This window comes from Myxocyprinus asiaticus, chromosome 6 (assembly GCF_019703515.2).
Source record: "Myxocyprinus asiaticus isolate MX2 ecotype Aquarium Trade chromosome 6, UBuf_Myxa_2, whole genome shotgun sequence".
Taxonomy (NCBI): domain Eukaryota; kingdom Metazoa; phylum Chordata; class Actinopteri; order Cypriniformes; family Catostomidae; genus Myxocyprinus; species Myxocyprinus asiaticus.
Window position 1 is genome coordinate 34,124,488 of NC_059349.1, and position 18,335 is coordinate 34,142,822.

An 18,335-nucleotide genomic window follows, 5' to 3' on the forward strand; every position below is an offset into this window, starting at 1 on the left:
GTGTCATTATAACCACAAGGTGTTATTATCATGTTTAGGAGTTTACATTTTGACCAATTATTGGTATACCCCATTCTGTAATTTATGGCTTTATCACCTGTGTGGGCTTAAAACAGGATATATAGGCATATAAGATAAACATATGGAATTATATTATAATATTATAATTATAGAGGCTTGTTTTAAAAAGTCAATCTGCACAGAAACAACTGGACATCGTTGTATATAACTGCTCAATGAAAGACTGCCATATGAAATAGTTTTCTTTATTTCTTAACTTATAAATGTAAGGTATGTAGTCTATACACTACATAAATAACAAGTGAAGAGAAACAAATGTAAATCAAGCTTCTTTCAAAATGCTTTGGAACATTTTTTATTCACTCTTTTGTTCTTCTGGAGCGCCTGGAGCATTAGAACCTAACAGGAGACATGAAAAACAAAAATCTCAGAAAAATCACTCACAGCAAAGAAAGACAACAGGGTCTAATATTCACACAGATGTTTCATTTGACAACATAAATCTCATAATATATAGAGAGTATATTCTATAGAAACAATATTCATTGGTACCTTCATCCTGTGGTCCAGAGGTGGAAGGCTGAATTCGTCCCTCAGGTACTGAAGAACCACTTGGGAACCTACAGTACAGCACAACATTGTGGTTATATACTGTATACCCTGAGGGATCTGTCTCTGAGTTCACAGAAACTGGGCAGAAACTGAAACTGTGGATGGCTTCTAGTAATTAAATTAAAGTAATTTAAACATCTGAAAAATGAGGAAGAGGATTCAGTGTGAATAAATGGCAATTTGAGGTTGTTTGGTTGTCCTTATGTTCTTCTCTCATAAGTAGCCTAAATGTTAAGGTGTACTCATTTTTTTGTACTCATTAAAAAAGTTTTACCACTAAAGGAATTAGTAATTTTGAAAAATATATTTTAAATCATGTGATGAAGACTTATATCAGTGGCCTAATAAAAGCTGTTTTATTTTGAATGGAGCTGGGCTGCTTAATAGAGCTCTTCAGCTTGTAGTCCAAAAACCTGGAAGTCTAATTCGCCATGGGTTCCCTCTGGATTTTCCTATGTGTTTTTATAATGGATTTTTGAATTTATGAGAAAAATAAGGTCTGTGGTAAGCATTACTTTACGATTTGAGGACATTTTGTTCTACAACATAAATTACACACTTTCATACCTCAAACGTGAATTTTGAAGCCATATTGAATTACATACAATTTCTTTTTTTTAAAACACTGCGGCTTCAAAATTCACATTTGAGGTATGACTGTGTAATTTATGTTGTAGAACAAAACGTCCACATTTCGTCAAGTAACGTTTACCACAGAACTTATTTTACACATAAGTTGAAAAACCCCATTATAAAAACCCATAGGAAAATCCCGAGGGAACCCATGGACTATTAGACTTCCAGGTTCGCCTACAAATTGACGTCACAGCTGAACAGCTCTATGGGGGCAGCCATTTTAAGGTCACATGACCAGCAGAATACCACTTATTTTATCTTGGAAACCACTATATTCTCAGACACTTTGGCTAATAATAAATGTATCATGGTTGACTAAACATAGCACACTTCTACAATGGCATCAGTAACCAAAAACCATTACTTTTGCGTGATGCTGCATCCATGCCACTAGGTGTCAGTATAAGTCAAAGATGACTGCCATATTGGCCAGCCTAACATAAAAAACTACTGAGTGCACCTTTAATATGAGACTCACGCTGAGGAGTAGAATCTGCTCTCTTCTCCATCCAGGATTCCATGATATGTTCCGATTTCCAGCTCCAGCCTCATCTTGTTGTTGAGTAAAGTTTCATGGTCATGTTGTTGCTGCTCAATTTCCCCACGGACATCTGTGAGCTCTGCCTCCAGCTTCGCAATAACAGAGCTCAGATTTTGCAGCTCAATGTCGTGCCAGTGCTTGGCATCATTAAGGGCATTCTCCAGGCCTCGTTTCTGCAAAGAACAAGATGTCACAAGAGTGTTTGTCAACATCAACAGGGAATCTCTTAGAGCTTAATATTTTAAAATGTCAGCTGATGCCTTTAGGCAGTGTAATGAATAAACATGGTTGTGCTTTATAGTCTTTGCGTCAGACTTTGAGGAATGACCATGTGTTTCTCTATGAGAAACTGTGATGGTTTTCCTACCAAAGCTCTAATAGACTCGGTCTCAGCCTGTAGACTCTGAATCTTGCACCCCGCGTCATTGCACTCTGTCTTCAGGCACTCAAGTTCTTCCTCTTCTTGACTGAGCTTACTGTTCACACTGTCAGCCTGCTGCACACACAAACACACACATTGGTGATTATCATGTTATAATATTTATATATTTTTTACTTTTATAGACCCAGGCTCTCAGCCAACCCAGGGACCCCAAATATATAAAAGCTAGATTTCTCTGTAACAATTTATAATAACTTTCATTCACTTTTAGTATTGTTTTCAGAGAAATATAACAATTTAGTGAGGTTTATAATGCATAAAACAATAAAAAATGGAGTAAGGATAATAAACTTGCTTTCCCTTAGAATTAAGTTTATTTTTCTTACCTTGAAAAATAGTTTTTCCTTGTTTTAAGCACAATCTTCACAAATTTTTTTTTAGATTTCACTGAAAACAAGATATAATACCTTTATCTTACATTTATCTTACATCTTGTTGTAAGGATAAGATATTTTTACTGGAGAATAAGACAAAAATACAGATTTTTTGTGTGTGTGTGTGTGTAGCAGAATGTACAAGCTGCTCGTTCCATACAATCAAGTAAATGATGACCACATGTATCTCTGATCCTCATTCACTTTGGCTGTATGGAAAAGAGCAGCTTGGACATTCTAATATTGGCTAAAATTAGACAAGCATCTAATTTTGTGTTCCACAGAAGCAAGACAACCGTTCGGGTTTGGAACAACATGCCGTTTGTTGACTAAATAATGACAATTTTCATTTTTGAGTAAACTATCCCTATCCCTTTAACATTTTTACATTATATAATGGCCTATATTAATCAGTGGGCATTGATCCTTCTGAGAGATACCATTTCTTATTCTATGGTTTACCTTGCACTCAAGGTAAGCATCAGTCTCAGCACGGTTCTTCTCAACAACCCTTTCCCAGTGAGAGCGGATGAAAGCTAGAATCTGGTCCAGACTGGTCTCCATGGGAGCATCTGGTTCATCAACCTCACACCCAGCCATCTGCTTATAAAGCACTTTAACATCCTGAAGGAGACCAAAAGAATATTATAATTTTACATTCTCTATTGTTGAGCTGGTGCAAAGTCCCTTTCAATGCAAGTCAGTCCACTCGGCAGCCATCTTGGGAATGCTTTATGAAGACAAGTAGAATAAAAGTACTGCACCTATCTACTTGAATGAAGAAAAAATTTAAAATCTCCAAAATGGTTGGTCAAGATTAGTTAAATAACATATTTTAAATCAGCAGTAAAATCTGACAACAATGGTATCATGAATTGTGCTGCTTTAGCTCAGACTACACTAAAAAATACTATTTTCAGGCTGGTCCAACTAATCCGCATGCGTGTTCTCGAGCTGACGACAGGCGATGTCTGTATCTAAAAGGTGATTGGGTCTTTTACCTGTAAGGCAGGAATTTTTTACATCTGCCATATTAGGCGTTCCAATTTTTCCCATTCATTTTAATACCTGTGCTCCGTCTCGGGCTAAATAGTCTCTGGCTTGTGGCAATATACTGCCTTAATGTATGGTTCTCTGGAATACTTCCGTCTGGTCAATCTGAACATTCTGCGGTCAAACATATTTGTTTAATGACCGCTAAACTATACACTCCATGCTCTCTTTTCACATAATAAAGTAATTTAAATTCAAATCAATATTTCATATCAGTTTATTTATTTGATAAGAGTGATACCATTTATTTTGCAATAATGACCAGCTGATTGTACATTATCCCTTACTTATCTCACCTCTATGTGACTTTGCTCCACATCCATAAGTTCATTCTTCATGCTTTCAATCTGGTTCTCCAGGTCCATCCTTGTCAGGCTTGCGTCATCGATGACCTTGTACAGTGAGTTTATCTCCTCCTCCACTGCCTTGCGGAACGGCTGTTCATTCTCATACCTACACAATCATGCACAGAACGATACTATGTCAAGCATTAACAGGAAATCCTTTCAGGGTTTCTTCTCTTCTCTGTTGTTGTCCTTGAAACACACTCTTGAAACACACCTGTCTTGAAGGTCACGTGACGCCACGCGAGGGTCGGACGTGTGAACGGCGAGCTCTGCGCACTTTGCTAGTTTTAGCACTATTAATGACATAAACCGGTGAGATTCAATACACTCTTTCCCATAACTGTTCTAGGAGGACAATATGTTAAAGAATTCAAAATCCTTGGGCTCTGGAGACATTTTATTTTTTTTGTGTGGATTTTTTCCCTTTTTCACCCAATTTGGAATGTCCAATTCCCAGTGCGCTTTTAAGTCCTTGTGGTTGCATAGTGATTCACCTCAATATGGGTGGCGGAGGATGAATCCCAGTTGCCTCCGTGTCTGAGACCATCAGCCCGTGCATCTTATCACGTGGCTTGTTGAGCGCGTTGCCACGGAGACATATCGCGTGTGGAGGCTTCACGCCATCCACTGCGGCATCCGCGCTCAACTCACCACGTGCCCCACCGAGAACGAACCACATTATAGCGACCACGAGGAGGTTACCCCATGTGACTCTACCCTCCCTAGCAACCGGGCCAATTTGGTTGCTTAGGAGACCTGGCTGGAATCACTCAGCACGCCCTGGGATTCGAACTAGCAAACTCCAGTGGTGGTAACCAGCGTCTTTTACCACTGAGCTACCCAGGCCCCGGGCTCTGGAGACATTAAAAGACACGTGCTCAAGCTGACACCCCCGAGAAGGCCCCAAACCAGGGAGCCGATTTGGTTGGAGAAGTGAGGGAAATTCGGAAAGAGATGTTGAACATGTCGGCAATGCTGACGAAGGTCATTGCTGACTTGGAGGATCTTGCTGTAATACGTCGATCGATCACTGCCATGGAGACGAAATTCTCTGAGATGGTTACAAGAGTGGGGGATGCTGAGAAACAGATCGATTATCTGGAGTCATCAGAGAGGGAATTATCTGCTAATCTGCTAGCGATCAAGGTGGATCTGGAGCATGTCTGGAAGAAGTTGGAGGATATGGAGAACCATAGCCGGTGGAAAAACGTCCGAATCGTCGGAATTCCTGAGGCTGAAGAGGGTCAGGATATGGTGAAATTCCTGGACAGGCTCTTTCCGAATGTGCTTGACATAACAGGCCATAAGCTGGAAATCGAGCGAGCTGACAGTGTTCAGGCTCAGTGATCCGCTGAGGAAGACAGGCTCCGATCAATTCTGGCCAAATTTCTGAGATCATCCGGTAAAGATCTTGGGTTACGCGAGGCGAGGAGTAAAGGGTGGCTTTTTTGGAAGAACCACAGCATTTTCTTGTTCCCAAAATTTGTGAATTCGACAAGAGAGAAACTTGATCAATTCAAGGAATGCAAGAAACTCTTACAGTTCACTTTTGCACTAATATTCCTGGCCAAATTGAGAATAGATGCTAAGGATGGCCACAAAACATTCACATGCCCACAGCAAGTGATGTCCTTCATAAAGTCAATGGAGTAAGTTATTTTGTGGTACTCACGTTGCAGCCGAGTGGACCGACTCTGAACTGAGCACATTTTTTTTGTTTCTTTTTGTGCTGGTTGCGCCTAGCGGCTGGAGTTTATTTTGTAGAGTAACACTCCTTTGGGACAGTTTGTGGATGAATCTGCATGCTCTGTGTACTTATGCCTCCTATTGGCTGGAGTTTGTTTTGTGGAGTATTTCTTGCAAGACATTGGAGTGATTAGGTCATTTGTTGCACTCATGTAACAGCCGAGTGGGCCGGCTCACTGAACATTCGTTTGACTGTTCGAGGAAACTGAGCGCCCTTTTTTTTTTGCCTAGTGGCTGGAGTTTGTTTTGTGGAGTAACACACCTTCAGGATAGTTTTGTGGCTATATCTACACGCTCTTTGTATTTATTCCATTTATTGGCTGGAGTTTTATAGATTATCTTTTATTGTGTAATTCTGTCTCACAAAATTTGTACAGAAACACCGGACTTGAGCAATCTGACAGCAAAGTTGTCGCAGGGGCTCTCTGAAAATGTTAAATGTTAATATGAGTGGATTGTCTCACTCCACGTGGAATGTGAATGGGTTGGGGCACCCCATAAAAGAAGGAAGGTTATTTCTCTTCTTAAGCGTAAGAAATATGATATAGTGTTTCATAAAGAAACACATCTTTCCCTGCAGGAAGCTGAATAATTTGGGAAGATATGGGGTGGACATTTTTCCTTTAGTGCAGGCTCAAGTAAGAGCAGGGGAGTCATTACACTGATAAGTAAGTATCTACAATTCAAATGTCTCAAACAGATTAAAGATAAATTAAGAAGAGTCATTAAAATTTTAGCAGAAATTCAGGGGCAAAGTCTTATTTTGGCTAATACTTATGCACCTAACGTTGATGATCAGGGCTTTTTTTATAGATCTTGAAGGGATGTTGCAAGCCGCTGGCACCCCTCATGATATAATATTGGGAGGAGACTTTTGATGGACTCAGTCCTTGATCATAGTGAAGCAAAAGTGTGCTAGAGCAACATTGATGCTTCACAGGATGTGTAAAAATCTTGGTCTTACAGATATTTGGAGACTTTTGAACCCATCTGGTAGGGACTATACATTTTTTTCATCAGTCCATAAGATTTATTCTAGAATAATTTTTTTTATATCTAAGTGCCTCATTTCATCTGTTGTTGATTGCTCAATTGGAAACATTTTACTCTCAGATCATGCCCTGGTGTGTTTAGAGGTGTTGCCACATATGGAGAAAAGGAAATCATATAGCTGGTGCTTTAATGTATCCCTTTTGCAAAATCCTGAATTCCAACAAATGTTAAAGGCTGAAATCAATGTTTATATGGAGACCAACTGGTCCTCAGTATCCTCTGTGGGCATGGCTTGGGAGGCATTTAAGGCGGTTCTTAGGGGCCGGATCATTCAGTATGCCTCATTCACCAAAAAAAATCCAAAGCACGAGAACTCGTGGAGTTGGAAGTGAATATTAAAAGTGCAGAGGCAGAGCTGAAGCACCGAATGTCATCTGATGGCCTCAGAGAATTGACCCGATTGAAATACAGATATAATACTATTTTGTTGCAGAAGGTGGAGTTTTGGCTTTTCAGGGCAAGACAGTCATACTTTGAGTTGGGGGACTAGATATATTCTTCTGCCTAGATAGAATCTTTTTCTACCATTCCCTCAGTGAAATCTGCTGGTGGTGAAATATTTACCTTGATCTCTATAGTTCCACGTCTTTGTCTACTGATGAGGATATTAGAAACTTTGTGGAACCGTTAAAACTTCCTAAACTGACAGCTGAGCAAAAAAATTCTCTTGATTCTGAGATAAACTTGGAGGAGCTTGGCGAGGTAATTAAGGCCTTGCCTACAGGCAAGTCTCCGGGGCCAGATGGTTTGCCGCTGAGTTTTTTAGATCTTATGCTACAGAACTGGCTCCACTTTTGCTAGAAGGTTATAAGGAATCATTAAAGAATGGAAAGCTTCCGCCAACCATGATGTAAGCCCAGATAAGTCTGATTTTTAAAAAGGACAAAGATCCAAGCGAGTGTAAGAGTTACTGTCCAATTTCCCTGATCTAACTAGATGTTAAAATATTGTCAAATATTTTGGCTAACCGATTAAGTAAAGTTATGACAACTCTTATACATATAGATCAGGTGGGATTTGTTCAGGGCCATAGCTCTTCTGATAACATTAAGCGTTTCCTCAATATCATGTGGTCAGTGGCGAATGATCAGACTCTGGTTGCTGTCATCTCACTTGATGGCAAAAAGGTGTTTGATATGGTAGAATGGAATTATATTTTTAAGATTTTGGAAATGTACGGGAATACTTTTATTGGTTGGATTAAGTTACTTTATAGACACCTGGTAGCGGCGGTACAAACAAATTGATTAATTTCAGATTATTTTACTTTTTAATTTATTATTTAACCCAGCAGGGTTGCTCTCTTTCCCCATTATTGTTCTGTCTTGCCCTGGAACCATTAGTAGCCGCGATAAGAAAGGAGGATGATTTTCCAGGGGTGGTGGATGGAGGTGTGGCACATAAGCTTTTGCTTTACGCAGATGATATTTTATTATTCGTCTCTGACCCTACTAGATCTATGCCTTGCCTCCACAGAATTAATTAATTAATAAGAATTAATAATTCCTTTTCTAAGTTCTCAGGATACAGAGTTAATTGATCTAAATCCGAAGCTTTGGCTCTGACAGCATACTGCCCGGTAACGGCTTTTCAGCCGGGTGCCTTCCAGTGGCCCTGACAGGGCATTAAGTATTTGGGTATTTTATTCCCAGCAAACTTGTGAGATTTAGATAATTTTGACCCTTTAATAAAAAGGTTTTCGAGCGATGTGGGCAGGTGGGCTTCATTACATTTATCTATGATTGGGAAGGTTAATGTTATTAAAATGATTTGTATTCCAAAATTCAACTACCTGCTACAGTCTCTCCCTATAGATGTCCCCCTCTCTTATTTCAAGCAATTTGATAGCATAGTGAAATGGTAAACATCCCAGATTACATTTCAGTACGTTGCACAGGCCGATTGACAAAGGTGGGCTAGGCCTAACCAAGATTTTTTTTTATTATATGCATTCAGTCTCAGACATTTGGCTCATTGGTTGCTTCCACCTGAGAGAGCCCCTTCCTGGTTTTGTATTGAACAGGAAGTTCTTGCCCCTATTTCGCCATTGCAAAGCCTTTCTATCAAACTTATCGGAGAAGTTAAGTTACACCCCGTTATCTCGCATTTGCACTCGGTATGAACAAAAGTGTCCAGAGAGTTTAATTTTGACATTTATTTAAATGTTGCCTCGAGCATATGTCTGAACCCAAAATTATGTATTAATAAGTCCCCTTTCTGCTGGTCAAAGTGGATTGTGAGGGAGGTTAATGCACTCGGTGACCTATATGAGAGTGGAGTGTTGAGATCTTTTGAAAAATTGGTTCAACATTTTGGGATTCGCAGCTGTGCCATCTGCTCTGTACTATTTTTGGGAGTAGCATACACCCCCCTAAAGCAGCAGATACTCAGGGAGTGGTGATTACTGCTTTTGGAAAAGGTCATGAGCCATAAGTGTATTACTCCCTGCTAATTCAGAGTCTGGGGGATGGAGCCTTAACTTCTATCAAGAGATTATGGGAGAAAGATTTAAACTTGGTATTGGAGGAGGGAGTGTGGGCTAGGATTCTAAAAAACGTCAAGTCTACATCTAGAGATGCAAGGGTGCACCTTATGCAATTCAAGATTTTACATAGATTCGATTGGACCCCCTCTAGATTGTATAGGCTTGGTCTTAAAGACACACCCACATGCTGGCGATTCCAGTCAGAAAATGGAGACACAACCCATGTTTTTTGTGGTGTGTTAAGATCCAAGAATTTTGGTTGAAGGTTCAGAGTTTTATGTGTGACGTATTGGGCACTCAAATTTAATTTTGCCCCAGACTCTGTATTTTAGGCAATGGTGCGGCCATCAATACAGGGGATAAACACAGTGTTATGATCGGCAGGCAGATTTTAAGGGGACGGAAGTCAGCTGGATTGCCCTCATTTCAAAAGTGGTGCACGGAGATGGGGAGGGTGATGGCTTTTGAGGAAGTGTTACGTAGAATGGCTGGGGAACTTGGATTAATTTGATGGGAAATGGGGCAGCTATTTGGCGTTCTTGGAGGGCTCTCGGGGAGGGGCAGTGGAGAGAGAAGTATAGTTTTAAATGTGTGTGATTATATATATATATTTGTGTGTGTGTGTGTGTGTGTATACACGTGTGACCACAGGGATGTTTGTTGAGGATCAGGGTGGGGTTGAGGATTGGGTGGGGGAGGGGTAATAGTGGGGGTTAAATGTTGATTCTGTAAATATATGTTTTGCTTTTCTTTGTTAATTGTATGAATCAATAAAAACTGTTAATCAGAAACACACCTGTCTTTGAAGTCCTCTGCATTGGCTTGAATATTTTCAGTCTGGAGCATAAGACGAGCGTTGTCCAAGATGGCCTCACTCACCTGACAGATGACAGGAATAGGTTAGCCTGCACACCAATGAGTAAACAATCTTTTTACTTCTTTGATTCAGGGTGATATGGGTTTTCTATCTTTGCCCACCTAAGGGACATCTCACAGGGTACTTCCTGAGAACCTGACTGCCTGCACTGTCAGTAATTTACCTAATTAGTATTTTTGTCATGTTTTCCAATAAAAATGTCTAAACATCCTTTGAACAAGAAAAAATCACTTGAGTATTTTTTTTATGTGACAAGTTTTTAAAAGTTGATTCCATTTTTAGCCTGACAGAGTCTAAAAAAAAAAATATAAAATGCTGAAAGAAAAATCTGTATACAGAGCAATAGTCAAAGACGTCCGTCTAGCTAGTGCATGTTTACATGGAAATGTGGCGTTTTTAAAAGTTGGCATTCTTTTTAAACTTTTTCTGTGTTCAAATATTTTCTCCTATTCCAGCTTAACATACAGAGACAACTATAAGTAAGCAATTCATAGGTTAATTTTCTTGAAAACTTAAACAGTGTGTCTCTGTGGCGATATAAAAATTGCTCTGTTTGTTTGGAGCAGCTTGTCCAACCTGACACAACAACATTGACTCGACCAGTGGTGTGAGTTTGGGGGTGGGGACTATCTGTTTGATCGACCAATGGCAGACAAAGGTTGTATTTGGAAAGCTGTTTTAAAACAATGTTTATTTTGGTAATTCCATTCGGTGGTGCTGGTAGAGCAGAAATAACACATATTAGCTTTAAAGCTGTATGTTTTCAAAAACAGCTTTCTGAATATGCCACTCGTCTGCAGTTGTGCAAACAGTCAGACAGTCCCGCCCCCAACTCACGCCATTGGCTGAATAACATTGATGGGGCATGTCTAAATGTCAAAACAAACACAGGAATTTTTATATCTCACAGAGATACAATGTTTACAGTTTTTGAGAAAATTTACCTGTAAATGGCTTACTTATCATGGTCTCTGCATGTGAAGCTGGGATGGAAGAAAGTATTAACACTAAAAAAGTTACATACGTCAGCTTTAACTTGACAGGGAGTCTAAAAAACACAGTGCTCCTGCACGAGACGGTCTAAGACATCAGTCTGTTTACATAGAAAAACAATGGGAAAAGAGCGCAGACGGACACAAATACGGGTTCAGATGTGAAGGGCCCTTTAGTATATTACATATATTGGTAACGTTTATCTTACACTCGTTTTAAGGATTTTTAGATATTTTTTCTGGAAAACAAGACAAAAAAATATTACTGATTATATATATATATATATATATATATATATATATGTCTTAAGAGGCCCTATCCTTGTCTAATATCCTCTCCTACCTGTATATAGGCATCCTCCCAGTCTTGCTTCAGGCCACTCCATGTTCCAGCACTAGTGGCATTACGATCAAGACAGTGTCTGATCTGGTCCTCAAGCTGTAGGTTAAGTTGCTCCAGAGCATGAACTTTGTCACGGTACTCCAGCAGGCAGGTGTTGAGGCTGTCAAAACCAAACGGGTGGCCCCGGTCTCCATACTGGGTCACCATAGGGACACTGGTGCTCCTAAGTCCCTGCAAGAACACGCTGCTGATGCCCAGAGCTCTGCGGGAAACACGTGCACCCAGGCTGCTTGTGGGAACCATGCCTACAAACACTCCCCGAGGTGCGGCGGTCCCTGCCGCACTCATACGGCCCACACTGCCTGGCCGCTCGGCAGCAGTTTGGCCCAGGAAAGAGGATCGGCGTCGTGGCAGAGGCATTTCTGTTCCAGTGTTTTTTAAGTGCCACTACTTGCCTATAGACATTGCCACAATGTAAGTTCAAATATCCTCTGACCACCCCTCAGCTAAACGGCAACAGCTACCAGTGCATGCCTCTTTATGGAGGCCTGGGCTTCTGGAAAGCAGAGTCTTTGTTCAAGGTCTGTTGTTCCTGTACCATTGTGTGAGAGGTCTGGTGATGCTGGTCACTGCTCTTTGTTAATCATTTCTAGGCAGTTATCAGCTGCCTCAGCAGAGTGGGCTTCTCAGGAAAGGTCTATAGAGCACATGATCAATCTAGTGTGTGAAAATTACAGTGAGTGAACTAAACTATGCTTTGAGCACAATGCCCCAAGATAGCAGCTATCACAATTGTGTGTGCTTATGAGAGATATGTATAATGTTATGTCACCTCTCATAAGGGAATCATGACTAAGAGGGGGGCCTGGGTAGCTCAGTGGTAAAAGACACTGGCTACCACCCCTGGAGCTCACTAGTTCACTAGTTTGAATCCCAGGGTGTCCAGGTCTCCTATGCAACCAAATTGGCCCAGTTGCTAGGGAGGTAGAATCACATGGGGTAACCTCCTTATGGTCGCTATAATGTGGTTCATTCTCGGTGGGGCGCATGGCGAGTTGAGCGCAGATGCCGCAGTGGATAGCATGAAGCCTCCACACGCGCCATGTCTCCATGGCAATGTGCTCAACAAGCCACACGATAAGATGCGCAGGCTGAAGGCAACTGGGATTCATCCTCCGCCACCCAGATTGAGACGAATCACTACACAACCATGAGGATTTAAAAAGCGCACTGGGAATTGGGCATTCCAAATTGGGTTAAAAGTAAAAAAAAAAAAAAAAGATAGAAAGAAAAAAGAAAAGGAAAAATGTTAAGTGCCTAACAACATGATTTTGCATTTGATAACTAATCTTTACCAAGCCACATCTTCCTGTTTTCAGGTGGCAGATACTGTATAGTCAACTAAAGGAAGTCAAATGTTGCTTTCCCATGAGATAGTGACTGATTTTAGGGCAAATCAAGACACTTTACAGTAAACTGCACATTGCTAGTAAGTTTTAATCAATTGTGTGAGATTATAAGGATGTGGATCTTACTAAGGGGGCACTCCTCATATCTGGCCTGATGATCTTTAACCCCACATAAACAGATTTGCAGAAACTGGTGCTGTAGGGCACAGTGAGAAACTAACTGACACATAACTGGCTGTCACTGATCACTGTGGAGGCCTGAGGCTATAGTTCAAACCTACAGCTGCAGCATTATATAAGAGATTATGTTTCATACTTTGCTAAATTGCTTTTGACAGTTATATTTCTATCTATCTACTGTATATCTGTCTGTCTGTATGTCTGTCCGTCCGTCCCTCTTTCACATATCTCTCTGTCTTTGTTGTTTTTTCTTTTTCTATCTATTTATCTATCTATCTACCTATCTGCTCGTCCGTCCGTCCGTCCGTCCAGCCGTCCATCCATCCATCCATCCATCCATCCTTCTGGTCAACTTGTTTACTTTGAAGAAATTTCAACATCACACTTCTACACTGACAGAACAGCACATTTGTGTAAATGGGGCTTTCAGAACCTACTGTATGAAACTGAAACTGGCACAAATGCATAAAAAACACAATTTTAGTATGTAACCCAGAAGCAACTTTAGTTTCACATTATTTGTTTCTTAGAACAGAGAGCTCTTAGAATAGCTTGCTTAAAGGGGCCTTTTGAACTGCTACCACACATCACATATATCTTTATGTACTTTTTGTCTTCATACTAGTTCCTCACCCTTGTTCTGCAGGATATTCCTGTATTGTTAATAAAAATACTGATCAAATCCACCGGCCTCTTGCCATACATCCTAAGTATCATAATAATTAGTATTATTGGAGTAAACATCCAAGGGATAAGTGCAAAGTGCACGTATGTCAGACTTTCCTGACCTTCAGAGCAACTACAGTAGAAAAGAGTCTCACCATTTTCCACTGGATCAGAGACAATTCCTCTTTTGATATCAGAACAACAGGGAGTATTTTCCCCTCACACACTGATTTTTTGTGAATAGATTTTCATAAATTATATTGATATTCTCATGAGTTCTTACATCGAGATTATATTATGGGACTGAAAGATTTTATGTTTTAAAGGCCATATTCTTCTCTACAATTTAAGCAAATTTATACTATTTAAGGTTTTCTTAGAATTTAATTTGAATGTCAATCACAGATGTTGCAGCTGCTGAGTGTATGTACTGTATGTCATGGGCATGCCATAAGTTTGCAAAAAGAGGTATGCTTTACCTGCCATTAAAACAGGTACAAACCTATCTTCTGAGTCTGCCCTTGAGACTTTCAAGCACAAGCAGATGTCTGTCAAATTCCACCTTATATTAGCCTCACTGGTACCAAGCGTTGACCTTATATAGAAGGATTATATTAGGATTACAGTAACGCTGGATGCATTACAGTTTTTCTCAATCGATTTAGCACATTTACTGAAACAAACTTACAACTGTCAAAACTCTAAGTGCAGTCCTCACATCATGTGGTACATTCAGCACACCATTCTGTGACCTGCAAAAGGTGATTACTCAAAAGAATTAACTCATGTTTCAAATTTTCAATTAATAAATCATTGTCATCAAAACAAAAGGTTCCTTTAACATTGCTTAGACCAAGACAGTCAAAATGTAAAGACATCTTGTCAAATGACAGTGTACTCTGAAAGTGTGATAGTTACCCACTATGTAATATTGTCCAATTGCTAACATTGTATATTTAGGCAGCTGAATAGAACTGATGTCAAAGTCACAGCACACACTATACTTTCAACAAAACATTTATTCAAACATTTCTCTGTATGTACACACTTTACAGCCAACCGAAAATAAGTAAAGAAAGCTTGTACAGAAAAAAAAAATATATATACAACAGCAAAATTCAGGAACTGCAATATGTGCAAGAAAAAAGAATATGCTGCAAGTTCATCAACCTCATGGGTCTTCCAATCTCTCCTCTCTGTCTGGCCACATCATTTCATCTACATCACACCTGATATCCTCCATTGCAATGCAATGATGGAAAAATCTTTTGGCATGACGTAGCCTCCCCCTACAACAATCTGCTGTGATGTCCTCACAACCAGCATCCATTGCACCCAGTAAGGACAACTGGTCGTGAGGACGGTGATCACAGACCTTCCATCTCCATGCAGAAAAGAACTCCTCAATGGGATTTAGGAATGGAGAGTATGGTGGGAGAAACACGTGGGTGGGCAACAAACCATTCCCTGACTGTATTTGAACAATGGAAACTTTGTCCCAAACTATAACATACGTTGGCAAGTCATTTCTTACCAACCCCCTCTCATTCTCAGGAATGAGATCGCTGTAAATTTTCCAGGAAATTGAGACGTTGTGTGTTATAGGGCCCAATGATGGGAATGTGGCGGAGTACACCATTCCCACATATGGCAGCACACATTGTAATGTTCCCTCCTCGCTGGCCTGGCACATCAACAGTGGCTCGGTGGCCAATAATATTATGGCCACGTCTCCTGACTTTGGTCAAGTTGAATCTTGCCTCATTAACATACACAAAAATGTGTGGGGATTCATCAGCCTCCAGCTCCATCACTCTCTATAAAAGTGAGTAAAGCAATTTAGGAAATAATTTACAGTAGATACTGTAAATCATACAGTTACATATATCCCACACTGTGAAACATATTCTGCATATACAGGTTGTACTTGTCAATACTGAAAGACAAGGAGATTACAGCACTGTGTAGTGTACAATGATGAATTCTTACCTATACATACTGGTACCTCAGCTCCTTCACTCCCTCACCATTCCTCTCAAAAGTTACCTTGTAGAGTTGCTTCACTGCAATCTGATTTCTCTTCAGCATGCTATCAATTGTGGAGAGGCTGACGGTGTTGATATTTTGAAAGATGCCGTCATCTTGTATGACTGCACTTTGAATATTGTTTAGTCTAATAGTATTGTTTGCTACGACCATATTACAAATTTCAAGTTCTTGTTGAGCAGTGAAAACTGATCTTCTGCCACCACCATGGGGCAGATGCTCAATCCTAGACAGAAAATACAGCACAGTAAAGTCAATGTATTCTACATAAATTCTGAGACATGCATTAGATAAGTCTACTGGAATACCAGTGTGAAGGAATATTGCAGTACAATATTTGATTACACACCTGTTTTCTCTCCTGAATGTCTGGACTATTGATGACACCGTGGACCGGCCCAGATTAGGCTGCACTCTTTGACCAGCCTCTGTCATACTTAGGCCATGGTTGATGACATGGTCTATAATTGTTGCCCGTATCTCATTTGAGATTCTCTGTGCCTTTACCTTTCTCTGGCTCATCCTCTGTGCCCCTCTCTCCCTCTTCCTCTCCTCCTCACCATATCACCCAGCACTCTAATGCCCCTTCCTCTTGCATGAGCAGGCTCTTGCCCCTGTCTGTCCCCTGCCTGCTCCATATTCCACAGCTGTACAATTCAGTCTTACCCTTGAAGTATAAATGTGTTTGAGAACTGATAGGTTATAAGTTTCACCTGTCAGCTAAATTGGACAGCATTTGCGTTTGACTGCTCTAAATTGTGAGGAAATTGAATTGTTCCCCATCTAGCCTAAGTCTATCCATCTGACTATTACAACAATACCACATAACTATTATGTGTGACAGGTTATTGTGATTGTTGGTTGTTCTATTTAGCATGTAGGGATTTACACAATGAACGTGTATAATTGCATTTAAGAGTAATATCATTCAATAGCAAATGAATGCAAACTATTTTGATCTGCAAGGCTTACTCAATGCATTTTGTGCCAAAGCAATTATAAATGACTATAGTCAGGTGAACAAATGACCTAATGTTCATAGTTAGTCATATAGTTTGACAAAACTAGTCATTCGATGATTGTGCCAAAGCGATTGAGAAAAACTGTAAAAGCAAAATTGGCTTGCCATATCTACTGTTATGTAATCCTAATATAATCCTTTTATGTAAGGTGAATGCTTGGTACCAGTGAGGCTAATATAAGGTGGAATTTTGACATCTGCTTGTGCTTGAAAGTCTCAAGGGCAGACTCAAAAGATAGGTTTGTGCCTGTTTTGTTGGCAGGTAAAGCATACCTCTTTTTGTAAACTCATGGCATGCCCATGACATTATGGAAAGCCAATTTTGCTTTTAATGCATCCAGTATTACTGGTTGTAATTGTATTTGAATGAGTAATATTTCAATTAGAGAGTTCTACAATATATTTTCTACTAGTAAGAATTCCAATTACAGAGCTCTCTATTTGCATTTCTACTAGTAAGAATGCCATTGCAGAGCAATACAATTGATTTACAGAGCTCTACAATGGCATTTTACTAGTAAAACTCCAATTAAAGAGATCTACAATTGATTTTTTACTAGTAAGAAATATAATTACAGAGCTCTGCAATGACATTGTTACTAGTAAGAATGCAATTGCAGAGCTCGACAGTTGAATAACAGAGCTCTGCAATTGCCTTTTTACTGGTAACAATTCCAATTAAAGAGCTCTGCAATTTGATTCTTACAAGTAAAATTTTTATTACAGAGCCCTCTCATTACGTTTTCACTAGTATGAATTTCAATTACAGAGCTCTACAATTGCATTCTTACTAGTAAAAACTTGTATTCATTAGATGCAAAACAGAGGCAATTACACCCATTTCCCTTTTCAAATCCTGCCTGAGGTATGTTACATTTCAAAATAAAGGCCATGTGTGACATGGTAAGATATTAGCATGAAATATAATAAAAAATAAGAAAGCTAATTTAGCAAACATATTGATTGCATTCACATAGTGTCAAGATTATAGAGAATATTGAGATGAAAGCACAAATATGTTTTGTTATTGAAGGATAATTTCTTATATGAATTAACTATATTAATTCACCTCTGTATTCTCTTGGAAAAAGTTCAAAGATGTTTTTCACATGTCAGAAACTCATACGGCCCACTGCGGTCTGCAGCATCTACAGTATAGTTTTTAGAAAGCTGCCAGTCAGACACTTGTGGATTTTGTCCCGAAAATGATAATACATTTTTTTTTTTTTATCAAAATGTTTAATTTAAATGTGTAGATTGTATGAAAGTTTGCAAAGAATACAGATATGTACATGCAAAACGGTAAAAAGTAGTTTTAATGTTTTTTTAATGAATCATAAAGGAGGATAACAAATTTTTTCTTCTTTTGAAAATTGAACAAAATGTTCATTTACCCTGGCATTGTTTTTCCTGCATTCACAAGTTATGCCTACGAAATACCGGACAAAAATATTTTTTATAACAGAATTTGTAATGATTGTAATCTTTTTA

At 39.5% G+C, this 18,335-nt stretch overlaps 2 protein-coding genes across 3 annotated transcripts in view; one reads left to right on the top strand and one right to left on the bottom strand.

Moving 5' to 3' along the window:
- The window catches only part of LOC127442139 (uncharacterized), a 439,805-nt gene that overhangs the window by 396,656 nt on the left and 24,814 nt on the right, over nt 1-18,335 (top strand). The window lies entirely within an intron of this gene.
- Nucleotides 246-12,041, bottom strand: LOC127442140 (phakinin-like). Of its 2 annotated transcripts, none has more exons than XM_051699980.1 (8): nt 11,523-12,041; nt 10,107-10,189; nt 3,976-4,132; nt 3,089-3,250; nt 2,178-2,303; nt 1,748-1,983; nt 574-641; nt 246-420 (listed from the first exon to the last, which is right to left on the bottom strand). In XM_051699980.1, exons 1-8 carry the CDS (start codon nt 11,940-11,942, stop codon nt 377-379), a joined length of 1,296 nt encoding a protein of 431 aa, XP_051555940.1. In that variant the 5' UTR covers nt 11,943-12,041; the 3' UTR covers nt 246-376. The 2 variants fall into 2 exon arrangements, with proteins under 2 accessions (XP_051555940.1, XP_051555939.1); XM_051699979.1 differs by having other exon boundaries at nt 250-420; nt 2,178-2,306; nt 11,523-12,039.